Here is a 19,375-nt window from a genome sequence, read left to right on the forward strand (position 1 = left end):
ACCATCATCCCACGGCCATGATAAAAGTCAATGGGTTGAAGTCCCAACCCTTTGAGATGAGAAACGGTATGAGACAGGGCTGCCCCCTGTCACCGTTGCTTTTTGTCCTGACCCTCGAACCACTCCTGGCAACAATACGTAGAGACCCTGACATAAGAGGCATAAAGGTGGGGGAAGATGAACACAAAATCGCAGCATTTGCTGATGATGTGCTGTTCTATATAACAGAACCAATGGCCTCCTTACCCAAATTGGAAGTTCTGTGAAAGTATGGAGAGCTCTCCAACTTCCTAATAAACTCAGCAAAATCTGAAATATTAATCTAAACAAGGCAGAGGTAAAGAATGTGAAGAGGATATCTGACTTCGGATGGACCAAGGAATTAAGGTACCTGGGAATCAACTTAACAAACTCAATAGAGAGGATCTATAACAAACTATATTCCCCTAGTCGACGATAACAGATTAGACTGTAAGATTCGCCAGTAAGCCCTTCTCATGGATAGGCCGCATTAATATCACCAAGATGGTCCTGCTCCCTAAAATAACGTACCAATTTCAGATGATCCCTGTCCCACTCCCCCAGTACTACTTAACAAAATTAAAAAAGATAATAATGAATTTCATTTGGAAAAATAGAAGGCCAAGAGTCTCCTTCCAGACATTAAAACAAAGTAAAGTAAATGGTGGACTGGCCGTACCAGACGCTCGGAATTATTATAAAGCCATAGTCCTGTCAAGATTAGTAGAGTGGGCAAAGAGATAATGAAAAACGGTGGGTGAAAATAGAAAATACTCTTAGTAAAGCACATTTGGGAAATATTATTTGGAATCCCCCACATTCTAGAACCTTAGATAATACTCACGTAATTACACAAAATGTTTTCAAAGTTTGGGATGGGGTATACAAGGAAGTGATAGGGAAATATAATTCACCATTATTGGCACTTAAAGAAAATGAATATTTTGCACCAGAAAGTGTACAGAAAGTGTAGGAGGAAAGGAGGCATTTGGGGGGATAACACAGGTAAGAGAAATAATTAAAGATGGTAAAATAATAACACTTCAACAACTTAGACAAGGTAGGGAGACACGTGGGATAGATGAGTGGCGGTACCTCCAACTGAAACACTTCGTGAGTAGGTTACCACACCCCATCAGGTCTGGGGAAGATCTGACAGAGATGGAAAAGCTATGTGATCTTGAAGATCCGAGAAATACAGTCTCGAAAATATATAAAATCCTGATGAAGACAGAAAAGTTGGAGATACCGTCATTCATCTAGAAATGGGAGAGTGATTTGGGCATGAAGAAAGATAAAAACACAATTAGTAAAATTTTAGATAGGATTTTTAATTTAACATTAGATATACGTTCAGCAGAAATGAACTATAAATGTATAAGCAGAAGCTATATAACCCCTGAGATATTAAGAAAATACCAGAGCGGTGCTTCGGCATTCTGTTGGCGTGGCTGCCAAGCTATAGGAACAATGGGCCATATTTGGTGGAATTGCCCCAAAATAAAAATTTTCTGGAAGAAGGTGGTGGAGGACCCGTGGGTGGTTTTGTTCCATGGGGGGGAAGGAGATACAAATAAATATAAGCAGACACTGGTACCGTTTCTTTTAAATGCTGCAAAGAGATTGATACCGAAGGGTTGGCAGAGGAAGGAGGGCCCAGAGACATGGGAATGGTTCGACGCAGTAGAGGAAATATATAATAACGAGATACTGGCGAATACTACAGAGAAAACAGGTAGTGGGAATTTGGAGGCTTGGGAAGGTTGGAAAAAATTTTAAAAAACCTGGAGATATGTTAAAGAATTGAATGCCTTAAATTAGAAATGGAGAGTTCAAGAGGAATTGACCTTGGAGAGAAGGGAAACGGGATGGGTCGGGAGGGAGGGGATGGGTGGGGGGGGGAATAAATAGAGAGGTGACTTGATATGAGCCCTGGCCCAGCCATCGTTCCTTGGGAGATGTAATGTTTTGTATATTAGAGTTATTTGTTTTTTGTTACGGCATAAGGCTACGATGATGAGACACCGAGAGGGTGATTGTACAATATGATCTACAAAGTTGATTAAATCCCCTCGAAAAGGTTGACTGAAGTGGCAAAAAAAGAAAAAAAGAGAAGAAAAAAAAAAAAAAAATACATTGTCTGAATTTGCTAAAGTAATTTGCTAAAGTGCTTATTGATGTGGATGATGATATTCAAAAGACTAAATGGAAATTAGCTCATCTTGAAGATAGATTGTGTAGAAACATTAAATTCAGTTGAAATCGCTGAATCTGCAACAGTACATACAACAAATGATCACATGACTGACTCATTCTACCTCGACAAAGGAAATTGTGGTAGATGAACCCACAGGCTGCCACCTTCCTGATATCCCTCCAGAGACTAAATTGCAACTTTTTTCTTTCATGTCAGGACTAGATGGTGCAAATTGCTCGGGATGTCTTGCCTTTACCTGATCCATACTTTGACACCACACTATTTACTGACTGCTCCCTATTGCCAAAACCCTAAAAAAAAAAAAAAAACAATAAAATCCCCTACAGATGGAGACACCCTATCCAACTTCTCATTAGGAAACACAGTAATGCGTATACAATTTTATCTATTGAGGAAGGCATGCACCTTGTGAAAAATGGTGGAGGTGACCCTTAACAAATCTTTCCCAGGTAGACTCTCTCAACTTGGGAAGTGAAATCTCACCAATAGCCTTTTTCACACAGTGCCTTGAAAAAGCATTCATACCCCTTGAAATTTTCCACATTTTGTCATGTTACAACCAAAAACGTAAATGTATTTTATTTGGATCTTATGTGACAGACCAACACAAAGTGGCACGTAATTGTGAAGTGGAAGCAAAATGATAAATGGTTTTAAACATTTTTAAAAAATAAATATCTGAAAAGTGTGGCGTGCATTTGTATTTAGCCCCCTGAGTCAATGCTTTGTAGAACCCCCTTTCACCGCAAATACAGCTGCAAGTCCTTTTGCGTATGTCTCTACCAGCTTTGCACATCTAGAGAGTGAAATTTTTGCCCACTCTTCTTTGCAAAATAGCTCAAGCTATGTCAGATTGAATGGAGAGCATCTGTGAACAGCAATTTGGAAGACTTTCCACAGATTCTGAATTGGATTTAGGTCTGGACTTTGACTGGGCCATTCTAACACATGAATAGGCTTTGATCTAAACCATTTCATTGTAGCTCTGGCTGTAAGTTTAGGGTTGTTGTCCTGCTGGAAGGTGAACCTCTGCCCTAGTCTCAAGTCTTTTGCAGACTCTAGCAGGTTTTCTTCCAAGATTGCCTTGTATTTGGCTCCATCCATCTTTCCATCAACTGACCAGCTTCCCTGTCCCTGCTGAAGAAAATAATCCCCACGGCATGATGCTGCCACTATCATGTTTTACGGTGGGGATGGTATGTTCAGGGTGATGTGCGGTGTTAGTTTTCTGCCACACATAACTTTTTTTTTTTTTTAGGCCAATAAGTTAAATTTTGGTCTCATCTAACCAGAGCACCTTCTTCCACATGTTTGCTGTGTCCCCCACATGGCGTCTCGCAAACTGCATACAGGACTTCTTATGGCTTTCTTTCAACAATGGCTTTCTTCTTGCCACTGTTCCATAAAGGCCAGATTTGTGGAGTGCCCAACTAATAGTTGTCCTGTGGACAGATTTTCCCACCTGAGCTGTGGATCTCTGCAGCTCCTCCAGAGCTCTTAGCTGTTTCTCTGATTAATGCTCTCCTTGGCCGGCCTGTCAGTTTAGGTGGATGGCCATGATTTGGTATGTTTGCAGTTGTGCCATACTCTTTCCATTTTCGAATGGTAGATTGAACGGTGCTCCTTGAGATGTTCAAAGCTTGGGATATTTTTTATAAACTGACCCTGCTTTAAACTTCTCCACAACTTTATCCCTGACCTGTCTGGTGTGTTCATTGGCCATCATGATGCTGTTTGTTCACTAAGATTTTCTAACAAACCTCTGAGGGCTTCGCAGAACAGCTGTATTTATACTGAGATTAAATTACACACAGGTGGACTCTATTTACTAATTAGGTGACTTCTGAAGGATATTGGTTCCACTAGATTTTAGTTAGGGGTATCAGAGTAAAGGGGGCTGAATACAAATGCACACCACACTTTTCAGATATTTGTAAAAAAATGTTGAAAATCATTTATCATTTTCCTTCCACTTCACAATTATGTGCCACTTTGTGTTGGTCTATCACATAAAATCCCAATACTATACATTTACGTTTTAGGTTGTAACATGACAAATTGTGGAAAATTTCAAGGGGTATGACTACTTTTTCAAGGCACTGTATCTCCTTCCCCTGTGTCAGTAGGGTGCTGATTCAAAGATTCATGGCTTTGACCTGCTGATCAGCTGTGTCCAATCACAGCCCAGAGCCCTGTGTTGACAATCAACACAGGGCTCTGTACAGAGGTAATGATCTGTTTCCTATCCATGCAAAGCAAAGAGATGTGTTAGTAAAAGCAGCACATAATACACACAACCAGTGTCATTAGTACAGTGATAGTGTATATTATTAGCACTGATCACTGTATTAGTGTCACTGGTGATGTCAGTTAGTGCCAGATTCCCTGCCACACTCTCGCTGTCCCATTATAAGAAGTTGATCACCGTTAGTAACAAAAAAAAAGATAATAAAAAATCCCAGTATATATACCATAGTTTGTAGACGTTATAACTTCCATGCAAACCAATCAAAATACACTTTTTTGATTTTTTTTTTTTAACCAAAGACATGTAGCAGAATACATTTTGGTCAAAATTTATGAAGTTGTATTTTTTTGTTGTTGACATATTTTAATAGCAGAAAGTAAAAAATGTTTTTTTTTCAAAATGTTCAGATTTTTTTCATTTATATCACAAAAAAAATAGCAAAAAAGCTCTATTTGTGTGAAAAAAAGTATATAAAATTTCCTTTGGGTACAGCATTGCATGACTGCCCATCTACCAGTTAAAGTACTGCAGTGCTAAATGGCAAAAAATGGCCTGATCATGAAGGGGGGGTAAAACCCTCCAGAGCTGAAGTGGTTAAAAATGAGTCTCCTCCTAGAGAAAACGTATTAACTCTTTGTTATCCATGGCCAAACTACTACACTCTTGACACTAATGTATTACGGACACATCTTCAGTTAAAGTTCACCTCTCCCCAGGTGTGCATTTCTGTACTGGTCCCATCCCCTCATTCCCAGTAACAATGTTCTGTATGCTGCTACTGGATACAGGATCACACTACTCCATCAATCCATGCTTGTTCTCCTCCCAGAGCTCCACTTCAATTCTTGTGACTCCCAGGCTAGGTCCCTAGGTACCCTGTGCCATGAGGCTGGTCCCAGTATGTGGAGAACTGGTCACTAGTGAAAGGGCCAAGCACAACACCCCTTCACTATTAGAGCCTCTGTCACCCCTGCCATGTCACCCGCTTCCTGGCTGGTTGGCTAAAAAGCTCTAACTTTTCTTGTCCCCTTGAATAAGCCCTGTTCTTTTTATACACCTTGCATGCACTCTTTTAATAACTTCAGCCCAAGCCGTAGAACTAAACAACAAGTTATTTTACTAAAGTAATTGAAAATAGCAAGAAAAACAGTTCTCCAAGATATTTCCATACACATTCCTGACAACGTTCTTTAAATGCCCCTGTTGCAGTGCCCCAAAAAAGGTACTCATACTGAATTTAGGTAGGAAAGTCCATTAAAAAGTCCAATTGCAAGGCAAGAGTCCATTGTTGGCAGTGAATCCATAAAAGGTAGCAATAATCCATAAAAGTCTGGCATCACAATTCCATATAAGTCCTTCTAAGTCCATACCCTTTGGAACCCCGACTGAGCTCCCACAAGGGGTGGTAACCTCACACAGTATTGGCTTACATCTTATCAGTTTAGTCTCTAAACAGCTCTTGACCTAGATTCAGTTCTTTTTTATATATTTTATCCAGCAGAGGGCAGTACTCTTCAAAAAAAGCCCAAGAAAACCTGGCCATCAGACTTAACCCTTACCTTCCAAACAGCATTACCTCTGCTGGGCAACTTACACAGCAGAAAATATGTTTAACCCTGAAAGTACTGAACGTAACCAGCACAGAAATACCCCAGTCATCATCTGCTTACATACTCCAGCCAGCACTTGCTTGTGTACAGAACAAGAATAGACACCCAGGAGGATTTTTATGAAGCAATGAATGTGATATTCACCAAACATTCACTGCAGGTAAATCAAGCGATATAATTATTAACATATGCAAAAGGAAGAAATACCTATGTTACATTTTTGCTGAATCCATGGTTTTATAATGTACCCCTAATATTACTTCCAGTAAAAAAAGAGCAAGAGAAGTAGTTCTGTGCCATGCCCAAAGATATAAGATAAAAACAGATACTGAGAACCACACAAAGCAATTTCTACAAAAAAATAATTATCTCCACTCTTTACCTATCCTGTACTTACTCACTTGACAATTTTTGCTCGGGTTATTGGGTAATAAACATTTAAACATCTTTTCTCAACAGGGTTGTCTTGCATGGTTCTCTTTTTTATTTATTTAAAGGTTGCTAAAGCATTTCCCTAAACCAACAGGTCTTAGAAGCAAAGCAGGATTGTATCTTAGTTGTGGGCCTAGAGCAGCATGTCCATCTTTTTTGGAAGGTCCTGCTGAGAAGCACATAGATCGCATCTTATCTTCATGGAAGAAGTCCAATCCACATGGAACAGAGCTATGTTCCTGCAGTAAATAAAGTCAAAAACGTTGGTCCTTAAAAGGAACAAAACCACTGAAGCAATGGACTCGCTCTCCCCCCTTCTGTGCCACCATCTTAAAAACACCATGACGTGTGCATATGCATTGCTGGTGTCTTCCAGATATCTAGGACCTGGCAAAGACCGGCTGCGGGATTGTGCACACATGGCGGGATTTCTGAGTGTGCACAAACGGTGCAAGCTTTTGGCAGATTGCCACTATTCCACTGGCGGCGCACTAATGCACACATTCCCAGCACAGTTGTGACTTATTAACACACTACCTGCTGTGATAGCTGTAACATAGCAATCCCAGGAGGCAGCAGGGACCAGCCCAGTCCAGAAACCTGGAAGTGCTGCAAGTTTAGTTGCACTTTACATAGTTACCGTACATACTTATATTGTTAGTCAGGTTGGAAAAAAAAAAAAAAAAAAAAAAACACAAAACACACACAAATAGAAAACCTCCATATACACAAGCCAATACTCATAGTTGATCCAGAGGAAGGTAAAACGCCAATAAGGCATGATCCAATTCGCTCCAGTAGGGGGGAAACATTGAAGTAATTCAATTTTCCCTGGGATTAACTACCCCTGGCGTTATTACCTCTAAAAATTGGTATCCAGTTATATTTTAACTTTTTCAGCTGCAACCTCTTCGGCAAAACCCCTTTTGGCCTTACCTGTTGTAACTCCAGCCTGTTGCCTCTGTTGCACACCACTTTGTATGCTTCATATTCCCACCATGTACCACTTAAATAAAATTTCCCTATCTGTCCACCATTCAAAAAAAGAACTATATGCTTGTTAAAGCGGTTGAGAACCCATATCCTTCTATAGTGTGTACTTGCCTCAATCTACAGCACTTGTGTGGATCCTGTCTGTAGGGTTGCTGCCTCATCCCTTTTAAACCCAAAAACATATGAATTACACAGGTTCTGGTGCTAATTGAATGCAGATAAGGCACCACGTGAGTTTCATTACCACCTTAATCAGCCACAGAACCTGTGTTATTAATTTGTGTTCAGTTTTAAAGGGATGAGGTGGCAACCCTATCTGTCTGCTCTCTCTATCCTCTGTTATCTGCATGAGACATTTATGACAGTTTTCCCAAGGCAAGGCAATCATTGTAGATGGCCCCACCCTCCCCTCTAGCACACAGCAGGTGATTGACAGCCTCAGCTGTGCATGTTTTCCTATGAGATTGTGTAGAGGGGGAGAGTCCATTCCCTCCACTCTGGTTTCAGATTGCACTCAACTCTCCTTTATGTGCTGTGCAGTGTGTCACATCAGATCCCTGCCTCCTGCCAGTGGAGACCATAAGGTGGGGAGATCAAGGGCGGATCCAGGGGGGGCAATGAGGCAATTGTCCCCTCCGAGAATGTGGGTGAGGGTGTGGGTGGCTGGCTCCGTGGGTGAGAGAGCGGGTGGGCTGGGCGGCTCAGGTCTGTGAGCGGGCGGGTAAGTGTCTGAGAGAGCGGGCAGCTCAGACTGTGAGCAGACGGGTGAGAAAGTGGGCGGGCTGCGCGCCAATCAGGGAGACGGTGGGTGGGGAAGCAGAGAGATGACATCATCTCTCACCGCCCGCCCTGCATCCCTGCAGTTCCGCCCTCACTGTACAGGCAGCCGTAGGCAGCAGAAAGATTACATCATCTCTCTGCTGCCTGACTGGTAATCTTCTGCCTGACTCTCTGGGACACAGCAGGGATGTGACACAGCAAGTGACAATTGTAGCAGTCAAGTGATGTGGTAAGTGACAATCCGCATCTGGTGACAGGCTACGTGGCAAGTGACAATCCGCATCTGGTGGCAGGTGACGTGGCAATTCACAACGTGTGACAGATGACGTGGCAAGTGACAATCTGCATCTGGTGGCAGGAGACGTGGCAAGTGAGAATCCGCAACGTGTGGCAGGTGACGTGGCAAGTGACAATCCGCAACGTGTGGCAGGTGACATGGCAAGTGACAATCCTCATCTGGTGACAGGCGACGTGGCAAGTGACAATCCGCATCTGGTGGCAGGCGGCGTGGCAAGTGACAATCCTCATCTGGTGACAGGCGACGTGGCAAGTGACAATCTGCACCTGGTGGCAGGCGATGTGGCAAGTGACAATCTGCATCTGATGGCAGGTGACGTGGCAAGTGAGAATCCACCACATGTGGCAGGTGATGTGGCAAGTGACAATCCACATCTGGTGGCAGGCGACGTGGCAAGTGACAATCCGCATCTGGTGGCAGGCGACGTGGCAAGTGACAATCCGCATCTGGTGGCAGGCGACGTGGCAAGTGACAATCCGCATCTGGTGACGGGCGACGTGGCAAGTGACACACTCAGAGCTCCCACTGATTCTGCATTATGGTGAGTTGAACTATTTCATTTTATAGAACAATGTAATAATAGAGATAATGCGCTTCAATCATTATGACACCATAACAACCATGGTGCCGTGATGATTGAAGCGCCAACACCAGCCATTTCCCCGATAAATTTCCCCCAAAAAAACATTTTCTGGCAGTGCCCCTCCCGAGACTAGACTCTGCATCCGCCCCTGGGGGAGATGGGGAAGATTTGTGGGGGATATGGATTCCAGGGTTGAGCATTAAGTGATTTTATTTCATAATGAAAAATCCCTATATTAAAGTATAACTAGAGGCAAACTTTTTTTTCGTTTTGGATAGAGTGGAGAGAGATTAGAACACTTGTCAGGTTTTATTGCTGTCTGTACCTCCATTAAGGAGATACAGCCTCCCTATTTGTCCTGTTTACCATTATCATTGATAGTAAAAGTAAAAAAAAAATCCCAAATTTTGGGTTGTCCCCTGAAAAGAAATCAAGGGGAAATCTTCTAATGGGGACACTAGTTCTCATGAGCTGGGGACCCCCAGGAATTCGCTTAATTTGCAGGGATTTCCTCTTACTTCCTGTTTTGGCTATGAGACAGGAAGTGAAGGGAAATCTCCGTAATGAGACACAGATGGCGAAAAAAAAACTGACAGGGGTTTTAACCCTTGATCTATCCAAAATGAAAAAAAAAAAAAAAGTTTTGCCTATAGTTCTACTTTAGGGCACAGCAGAGCAATGTTCATTATGTGTCCATAAGATCTGGTGATCAATTATTTTTCTAAGAGATTTTTTCACATCTTGATTTCTTAAAGTATATATAAGTGGGTTGAGCATAGGAATGAGGACAGTGTACAATACAGAAAATGATTTCCCCAGAGAGGTTGAATATTGTGATGTCGGTCTCATATACATTATCAGAACTGTCCCATAGAATAAAGTGACAACTGTGAGATGAGACACACAAGTGGAAAAGGCTTTCTTTCTTCCATGGGCAGAACTAATCCTTAAGATGGTGGAGATAATGTAGAAATAAGAAGTAAGTGTGAGGCTAAAAGTAGTAAATCCTACAAGGAAACCAAAGATTAGACTCATCGTCTCAATTAACATTGTGTCAGCACATGAAAGTTTGACTAAAATGGAATAATCACAATAGAAATGACTAATGATGCGTGAAGCACAAAAAGGCAGTTGCGATATAACAATTGTATGGGCCATTGGATCCAGGAAACCAATTATCCAGGATAATGCTGCTAACAAGAAGCAAGATTGCTTGTTCATTAGGAGTGGATAATGGAGAGGATCACAAATGGCGACATAACGATCATAGCCCATAGCAGTCAATAGTATGAACTCTGTACATGTCAGGCACATGAAAAAATACAACTGAGTTATGCAGCCTGCATGACTTATTGTACCATCACCTGTGAGAAGAATGGAAAGGAGCTTTGGCTGGATAACAGAAGAGTAGGAGATGTCCAGAAATGAAAGACAGCGTAGAAAAAAATACATTGGACTTTGAAGGTGCCTACTGAGGAAAATGACAGCTGTGATGAGCACGTTTCCTGTTATTGTTAGAATATAGATGTGAAAAAATATCACAAACAGAGCAGTCTGGATTTCTGAGATGTCAGAAAATCCCTGAAGAATAAATCCAGAACCAAGGCTTTTATTTACATGTTGCATAGTCTTTGTAATACCTACAGTTCAATGTTCTGCATATATTGGTAATATTAAACAAAAATCTTTAATAATTGAAACTGTAGAATTTAATATAAAGTAATCAAAAACATAATTACAAACCAAACAGAAAATTAAAGATGTGATACATCAATGGTTCCCAGCTAGTGATCCAAAAAACAGACGTGGCTGTTTATTTCCATTAATGTTGTTCTCGGCACCTTTTTAAGAGATATCCTCTATTTCCTTGTCAAAAGAAGTTTATTGAGTATACAATGTTATAAAGATACATAAAGTAAGTTTACAAGGATCTATAAAGTAAGCTCATTGTTTTACAGTAGGGTTTATATAGGTAAATATCATGAAATTTCAAATATTAAACATTGGGTTCACGTAAACATAAATTAAAGATATATATCATTTCCTTAGTTACTTTTGTAGGTATTTAAATGATTTATACCTACTATACATATTGTTTACAAGTAGAGTGTATATAGGTCAAATAAATTCTGATAATGAGCTTTAATCGTAAGGTGGAGAAAAGGAAAGAGAAAGAAGAAAAAGGGTTGAAAGGTAGAGGTATGGTCCACAAGGTTGTCCCGCTCGTCAGTTTATTATTCTTTTTAGTTCTCTTTGAAGCCTTAGATTGGGTGTCTCTGTAAGTCATTTAATCTGTTACCATGGCAACAGGACAGAGTCATTGAAGTTTGACAGGAACTGTTGTTTTATCCAAGGATGCCAAAGTTTTTCAAATTTTGGAATTTGATTTTGATCGATGGCTACCATCTTAGCATGGGACATTGTATTATTCATTCTGTGAATTGTTTCTGCTAGTACCAATGTAGGAGATTTCCATGCCTTGGCCACTGTTTGTTTTGCAGCCGTTATTAGTTGGATCATAAGTTTGAATTGAGAGAGTGTTAACCATTCCGGTTTTAGATTAAGTAAAGTTAAATATGGATCTGGTTGTATTATTTTTTTAAATATTTTAGATGCAATCACGAAGACTTCCTTCCAGAAGGTTTGGATTACTGGGCACGTCCACCATATGTGTAAATATGTGCCTATTTCTGGGCATCCTCGAAAACAAAGAGCTGAGGTATTAGGTGAATATTTTGCCACTCTAGCGGGTACAAGGTACCAGCGAGTTAGGACTTTATAATTTGTCTCCAGTGCTAAGATGTTGGGTGAAGATGACTTAGATGTGAGCCATATGTTAGACCAGTCCGTGTCTTCTAAAGTTCGTCCCAGGTCCTCCTCCCACCTCTGAACATAAGAGGGTCTATTAAGATTTGCTACTCCATATAATTGATTATAAAGTGATGAAATTGTACCTTTAGCAAATGGATCTTTTGTACAGATTGATTCAAAAATGGATAATTGGGATAATGGTGTATCCCCCTTTAGGAATGGTGTATAGAAATTTTTGATTTGGAGATATCTAAATATCTCAGAGTTTGGTAGATCATATTTTTCTCTAAGCGATGGGAATGAAAGGAATGATTTAGATGCTATGAAGTCATTTAGTGTCTGAATGCCTGATGTTGTCCAAGCTTTAAAAGAATTTGGGTAGATCCATGCCGGATAAAAGGCCAGATTCTGATAAAAGAAAGGAGAGGATTGTGTGGAGATTGTAACTGATATTTGGTTTTTAGTTTATCCCAGAGAGATAAGAAGTGTTTAGTTATGGGATTATGAATTTTAAAGCGGTCTTTAGGATCAAGCCATAATAAATTTGATATTAATAGAGGGTCATTTTCTGAAGCCTCTATAAATACCCATAATGGGATTTCCTGTTTTGCATGGTATTTGGACAGACTGGCCAAATGTGCCGCTCTGTAGTAGTTAGTAAAATTAGGGTATCCCAGGCCTCCTTTATTTTTGGGAAGATGTAGTGTGTGTATAGGTATACGTGGTTTAGAAGAGCCCCATATAAACGAAGTTGCTCTTTTTTGTACTATTCTCAAAAAATAGGAAGGAATTGGAATAGGGAGGACTCTGAATAGATAAAGCAATTTGGGTAGAATAGTCATTTTGATTGCATTAATCTTCCCCATCCAGGATAAAGGAAGTTGCGACCATTGTTTTATTAGATTTGTGATCTGTCTTAATACAGGAGGATAATTGGTTGAGAATAAGTCAGAATGAGAGGCTGTTAAATGAATTCCAAGATATGGGATTGATTTTTCTGCCCATGTGAATGGGAGTGCAGCCCTAGCCGGGATCAATTCCATGTTTGTGAGTGAAATATTAAGCACTAGGCATTTCTTAGGATTAATCATAAGGCCGGATAGGGCTGCAAATCCATCAAGAGCTGGTATTAAGTTAGGACCAGAGACCTGTGGTGATGATAGAAAAAGTAATATATCGTCTGCAAATATACATAATTTGTGTGTAATACCTCCTACTTCAATGCCAGTTATAGTTTGGTTTGTTCTGATATATTGGGCCATGGGTTCGAGTATAAGGGCAAATAATAAGGGAGATAATGGGCAACCCTGTCGGGTACCTCTTTCGATATTAAAGGCTTCAGATTTGTATCCAGCATATTTTATATAGGCTTTGGGTTTATTATATAATGCTTTGATCCATGTTAAAAAGTGGGGTCCAAAACCCCATTTTTGTAATGAATATTGCATATATTGCCAGGATACTGTGTCAAATGCCCTCTTAATATCGAGAGATAGAAAACATAAAGGGATTTTCCATTTTTTAGCAATATGTGCCAATAACACTGCCCTGCGTATATTATCGCCTGCCTGTCTATTTGGCATGAAGCCTACTTGATCTCTATGTATTAATTTTCCTATAATGCTATTGAGGCGTTTTGCTATTATTTTTGCTAATAATTTAATATCGAGGTTTAACAGAGAGATAGGCCGATAATTCACACAGGAAGTATCATCAGAAAGGGGTTTTGGGATCATACAAACAATTGCCATTAGTGTTTCTTGCCGAAAAGAATGTCCATCTAGAAGTTTGTTAAAAGTTTCAGTGAGAATGGGAGAGAGTATTTCTGAGAATGTTTTATAGTATAAAGCCGAGTAGCCGTCTGGGCCTGGTCTTTTGTTAAGTTTTAGGTCTTTTATGGCGTTAGCAACTTCATCTATAGTTATAGGCTCATCCAAACTGCTTTTTTGATTCTGAGATAACTCAGGTAAGGTTATTTTTGAGAAGAAGGATTCAGCCTCTGTAGGATTAAATTCATTGTTTGTCTTGTATAAAGTTGCGAGATGTGAGTGAAATTTATGGACTATTTTAACTGGATTACAAGTGTAAACATTTTTTGATAATTTCAAACGTATTGGTTTGAAAGATTTGTTAGTTGAATTTAATGCCCGAACCAAATATGTACCTGGTTTGTTTGTATTCATGTAGAAATTGTGTTTGGAGCGTTTGAAGGATTTATCAACTGACTCAGTGAGAAATAGATCGTATTCCAATCTAGATTTTTCCAGATGAGATTTTGTACTCTGAGATGGATTATCTTGAAATGATATGTAGGCTGCATTAAAATTGAGTTCTAGTTTTTTTGCTAGATTTTTGCGTTCCCGTTTAAATAGTGCCATTTGTCTTTGTATTGTACCACGCAAGACAGGCTTATGAGCTTCCCACAGTGTTATTGGGGAGATGTCTGTTGTATTATTAATTGATATGTATTCCTTTAAAGCTTGTTCAATGGCCATCTGATGTAGTGGGTGTTTGAGCATTATGTCCGGTAAGTACCACGTTGGGTCATGCGCTTTTGGTATGGCTGAGGCTATAGTAGTGTATACTGCATTATGGTCAGACCACGGAATCGGAATTATATCTGATGCAATCATTTCTGGTATCATTCCTATTGTTAGAAAAATATGATCTATTCTGGTGAAGGTTTGATGAGGGTGCGAGAAATAAGTGAATTTCTTTTTCATTGGGTTACTTTCTCTCCATGAATCTACCAGATTGTATTTGGAAAGAAGTTGAGAAAAAGGTAATCTAGAGGTTATTTTGGATGGTGTAAAAGGTGATTTATCTAGAAATGGGAGGAGGACCTGGTTCGAATCCCCACACATTATCACTGTTCCTATTTTGTGTGTATTAATCACTTGTAATATATGTGAGAGGAATGGTGTAGGTTGTTTGTTAGGAGCGTAGTAGGAAATCACCGTGATTGCTGTATCCATTATATAACCCATGAGTGTCAGGTATCTACCTTCTGGGTCTTTAATTTCTGATGATAAGGTGAATGGTGTGGATCGGTGAAATGCAATTAGAGTTCCCCTTTGCTTGGTACAGGCAGAAGCCGTGTAAATTTGTTGATAAAAAGGAGAAATATATTTTGGAGTAGAATCTTTGGTGAAGTGTGTTTCTTGGAGGCATACTATGTGAGCCTTCTTGTTATGGAAAGTACGGAAGGCTTTGGTCCTTGTTTGAGGGACATTTATTCCCTGAACATTCAGGGAAAGTATATTCAGTGGTGCCATGGCAATAGATCAAATAGTTTTGACTTACTTTTTGTTATGCAGAGCTGACTGCGCAGATCAACTTGTGTGGACTGAAGAGATGAATAGATAGAAAAGAAACCAGTGAATTCTGGAGTAAAGAGTAAACAAAAAGCATATGAGATTAGATGATACATTGTATAAATTATTTTTTGCAAGTAATCACAATTTACCCGTGAAAGAGAATAAATATCTCTCTCAGGGGAATAAGTGCCTTCGTCACACTCCCACATAATATGGTTGGGAGAATGAGGAGGGCTAATGGGGGTACACGGATCTTCCACTTACAGGAGAGAAGTGCTATGTCAAAAGACATCAAAATGATGTTTCATTAGTTGGAGTGCAGAATATAGTTTTTGTTGAAATTATTTATTCCAGGGTGGTTGTATATGGTTAGTCTTGCCCTAGGCTAAATAATTCAGTTAGAAAGGTACTGTTAATAACTTTGGTATTGATGAAGATAGTTTGAATTATTTTGGGATTTTAACCCTTTTAGAGTTTTATTCATATGTAACTGTTTAGATATGTTAACTCATAAAATTGAGGTTGTATTGCTTCAGATTAGAATAAACAAAAACATAATTCTAGGAACTAGTTAGGTAATAATATATTTGTTTTAAGAAAAGAAAGAAAAAAAAAAAAAAAAAAAAAAAGCTTCCATTACTTCTGGATTATTGAACATATTTGTCCTAAAAAGTAATAAATCTATTGTTATTACCTGATAATATATAACTGAACAAGAGTTTCCTTATTTCACTTATATATTCTAAGGCTATATGAATCAGAAGTAATAAGAAATATAACTGGAATGTAACATGATCCCACACAGTGTGTGACTATCAGAATGCAGTTACATTCAGTTATAAATATAGGTTTTTTATAGAGAACCATCTCTTAGTATAATAAATGAAGAGATATCAGGAATTAGGATGTCAGTCCATTGAATCTTCTTGGTCCATGGATGATGTGGCATAACGGCCTCTTTTGTGAGAATGATGATTCCCATTTTGTTCTGGAATTTTCTGGGTGCTGCCTGAAGGTGAAGATGATGCCATTCTTCTGCGTGTGGGAGTATTGCTGCTTGTGGGTTCTGTCAGATTTAATTTTAAAAGGGTTTGTTGTAGTTCATCTGCTGATCTGCTTCTGTAAATTGTACCTTGGTAGTTAAATCTGACTGAAAAGGGGAAGCCCCATTGATACATAATGTTGTGGCGTTGCAGTTCCATTAGTTGGGGTTTCATGGATCGTCTTTTAGTAATAGTAAGTTGGGATAGGTCAGCAAAAATTTGATAATTGTGTCCTTGAAAATTAAGTTCCTTTTTTTCTCTTGCAGCAATTAGTATTTGTTCTTTCGTTCTGTAACAATGAAATTTTGTGATTATATCACGTGGGGGTCCATCTTTCTTTTTGGCTGTGAGGGCTCTGTGTACTCTGTCCAGTTCTAAACGTTCAATAGGGATATCTGGCTTTAGTTCTTGTAATAGAGCAGTAATAGTAGATTGCAGGTCTGTCACAGTTTCAGGTATTCCCCTTATGCGCAAGTTTGAACGTCTGGCTCTATTTTCGTAATCTTCGAGCTTAGTTTGAAGTATTAAATTCTCTTTTTTTAATTGTTCCAATTCTGTTATATTTTCTTGGGTTGTAATTTCAATTTCATCCATTTTTATTTCTAAGGCTGCGGTGCGGTTTCCCAGCTCTCTTATTTCTTTGGTTAGGCTTTTTGTTATTTGGTCTGAGGTTTGTTTTAAAGCCTTATGAAGCATCTTTTCAAATTTTAATAATATTACTGGGGATACTGAGGAGGCTTGTGGAGAAGTTTGTGAGAGGATTTGTTCTGTATCTGACTCAAATGGAGAGTCTTGCTGTGACATTTTCTGTCTGTGAGAGCGCCCTGATGCTGTATATTGTGAGGTGACTGGAGCTGCTTCAGCTGCAGTGAGTGCCTGTGAGCTCTTTGTGAGGTGATTTTTATTTCTGCCACGGTTTCCTCCCAGTACCATATTTCCTGCCCAAACTTTCACAGTTTGTTCCCTGGGGCAAAAAGGTTCAAATGGATACCTTTTGAGCCTGCAGGCTCCGCTTTGTCCTTCTCTTCTCTCCTCAGCGGTGTGGAGCTCTAACAATGCATGTCTGCTCCGCTAGGCTCCGCCTCCTGCCCCCCCCCGATATCCTCTATTTCAATATCTAGTCCATATGGCACTTACATTTCTAGAACCAAATACAATTTAATTATAATATATTAATCAATATTTTTTGTTCTTTAATCTGTGCTCATTGCTGCCTTATTATAAGAAAATATGCCTTGCATGGAATTTTTACCTTTATGTATCAAACCCCATTAATACAGATAATACCACCCCCGTCAAACACAAAATAATTGAAAGGAAATTGTCTGCAGGATCTAGAAGGTGAAGAAATGAAAGAGATCACATAACTCGCTGCCCCTTTATCATATGTAAATTTGTCTCACATGGAATTTTACACTTTTATGTCTCAATCCCTGGGAATATGATGATACAACCCCACTTAAAGTGGATGTAAACCTCAATTTTTTTTTTTTTGATGTCATAATGTAGAGTATAAGATTTCCTATCATTTGAGCCCAGTCTTGCCACAAAGAGTTAATCCAGCTCTGAGCAATCCTCTTTTATTGTTCAGTGAGATAAAACTTGACAAACTGAGAAAAACTTTGTCAAATCCTCCCCCTTGCTGTGATTAACAGGTGATTTACATCTCGTGCACTAGCCTAAGACATGCATTATTTTTTAGTTCCTTCCCCCACTCCTTTCTTCAGCAGCTCTGCAAGGATTGGCTGTTCCACAGCTCAGCATGATTTGGCATGCTGAAGTCATATGGTTACTTTCCTGTCTTTTCACTGGATGTTAGAGATCATAGCAGAAGTTCAGTGTAAGAAATACACAGGAGAAAATGCATATTGACAAGGGGAGTGTAGAGGTGGGCGGGGAGTCTACTGACATCACGACTCCACCCACCGAGCTCCAGACAACAGACCCACCCACAGAATATGCAGTTTTCGGGTCTCATAACAGACAGAGGGGAGACATTTGACAGGTAAGGATACATGCATGAGGCATGTATATCCTTATAGATAACCCCTATGGCAGTAGTTTAGAAAGGATGACATTGGGTTTACATCCACTTTAAAAAAAAATGTAATAAATTGTCTGCACTGCAGCATTGAGAAGTTGGAAAGAATGAAATGTATCACATAACTCGCTGTCCAAAAATGTGAACCACCTGTTTTTGAAAAAAAAACAGCACTTACATACATCTTGAACAGATACCATGAGCATAAAAAAGTACAAGTAAGCAACATGTACATCAAAGTAGGAAACTGAGGGTACAGCTGCTTACTGAAAAGGTAATTTGATTTACTAGTAAAATATTTTGTGTGCGGTTGAAAATTTTAATATTGGAGGAAGTTTTTTCCAAATTCTTTTCTGTTTTCATTGAACATGTCTACCTTATACTAACATCCCACCCTGCACACAGTACAAGGTTTCAAAGTTTATTAATTCATACAGAGGCTTACCACTAAATTATATATCTACTAATGTGTTTCAACCCTAATCCATTTTTTATTCATTTTTTAACCACTTAAATACCAGCCTCGGTTTGGAATTTAGGTGTTTACTTAGAATCCCCAAACATTATATATTGTTTTTTTTCTAACACCCTAGAGAATAAAATGGCGCTCATTGCAATACTCTTTTTCACATCGTATTTGCGCAGCGGTCTTACAAGCGCACTTTTTTTGGAAAAAAATCACTTTTTTGAATAAAAAAATAAGACAACAGTAAAGTTAGCCCAATTTTTTTTATATTGTGAAAGATAATGTTACGCCGAGTAAATTGATACCCAACATGTCACGCTTCAAAATTGCGGCCGCTCGTGGAATGGCGTCAAACTTTTACCCTAAAAAATCTCCATAGGCGACATTTAAAAAATTCTACAGGTTACGGAGGAGGTCTAGGGCTAGAATTATTGCTATCGCTCTAACGATCGCGGCGATACCTCACATCTGTGGTTTGACCACCGTTTTCATATGCGGGTGCTACTCACGTATG

The 19,375-nt window shown here is 39.3% G+C and overlaps 1 protein-coding gene across 1 annotated transcript; it reads right to left on the reverse strand.

Moving 5' to 3' along the window:
• Window positions 1–9,843: 9,843 nt before the first annotated feature.
• LOC141116562 (olfactory receptor 6C3-like) lies at window positions 9,844–10,635 on the reverse strand. Its single transcript, XM_073608959.1, has one exon. The coding sequence runs from the start codon at window positions 10,633–10,635 to the stop codon at window positions 9,844–9,846; it is 792 nt and encodes a 263-aa protein (XP_073465060.1).
• Between the last annotated feature and the right edge of the window lie 8,740 nt (window positions 10,636–19,375).

Source organism: Aquarana catesbeiana, linkage group LG13 (genome assembly GCF_042186555.1).
Source record: "Aquarana catesbeiana isolate 2022-GZ linkage group LG13, ASM4218655v1, whole genome shotgun sequence".
In the NCBI taxonomy this organism is placed as follows: Eukaryota; Metazoa; Chordata; class Amphibia; order Anura; family Ranidae; genus Aquarana; species Aquarana catesbeiana.

What these genes read in the sequence shown, in the direction of transcription:
- LOC141116562 (XM_073608959.1), bottom strand. Translation starts at nt 10,635, where the DNA reads ATGTATTTTTTTCTACGCTGTCTTTCATTTCTGGACATCTCCTACTCT.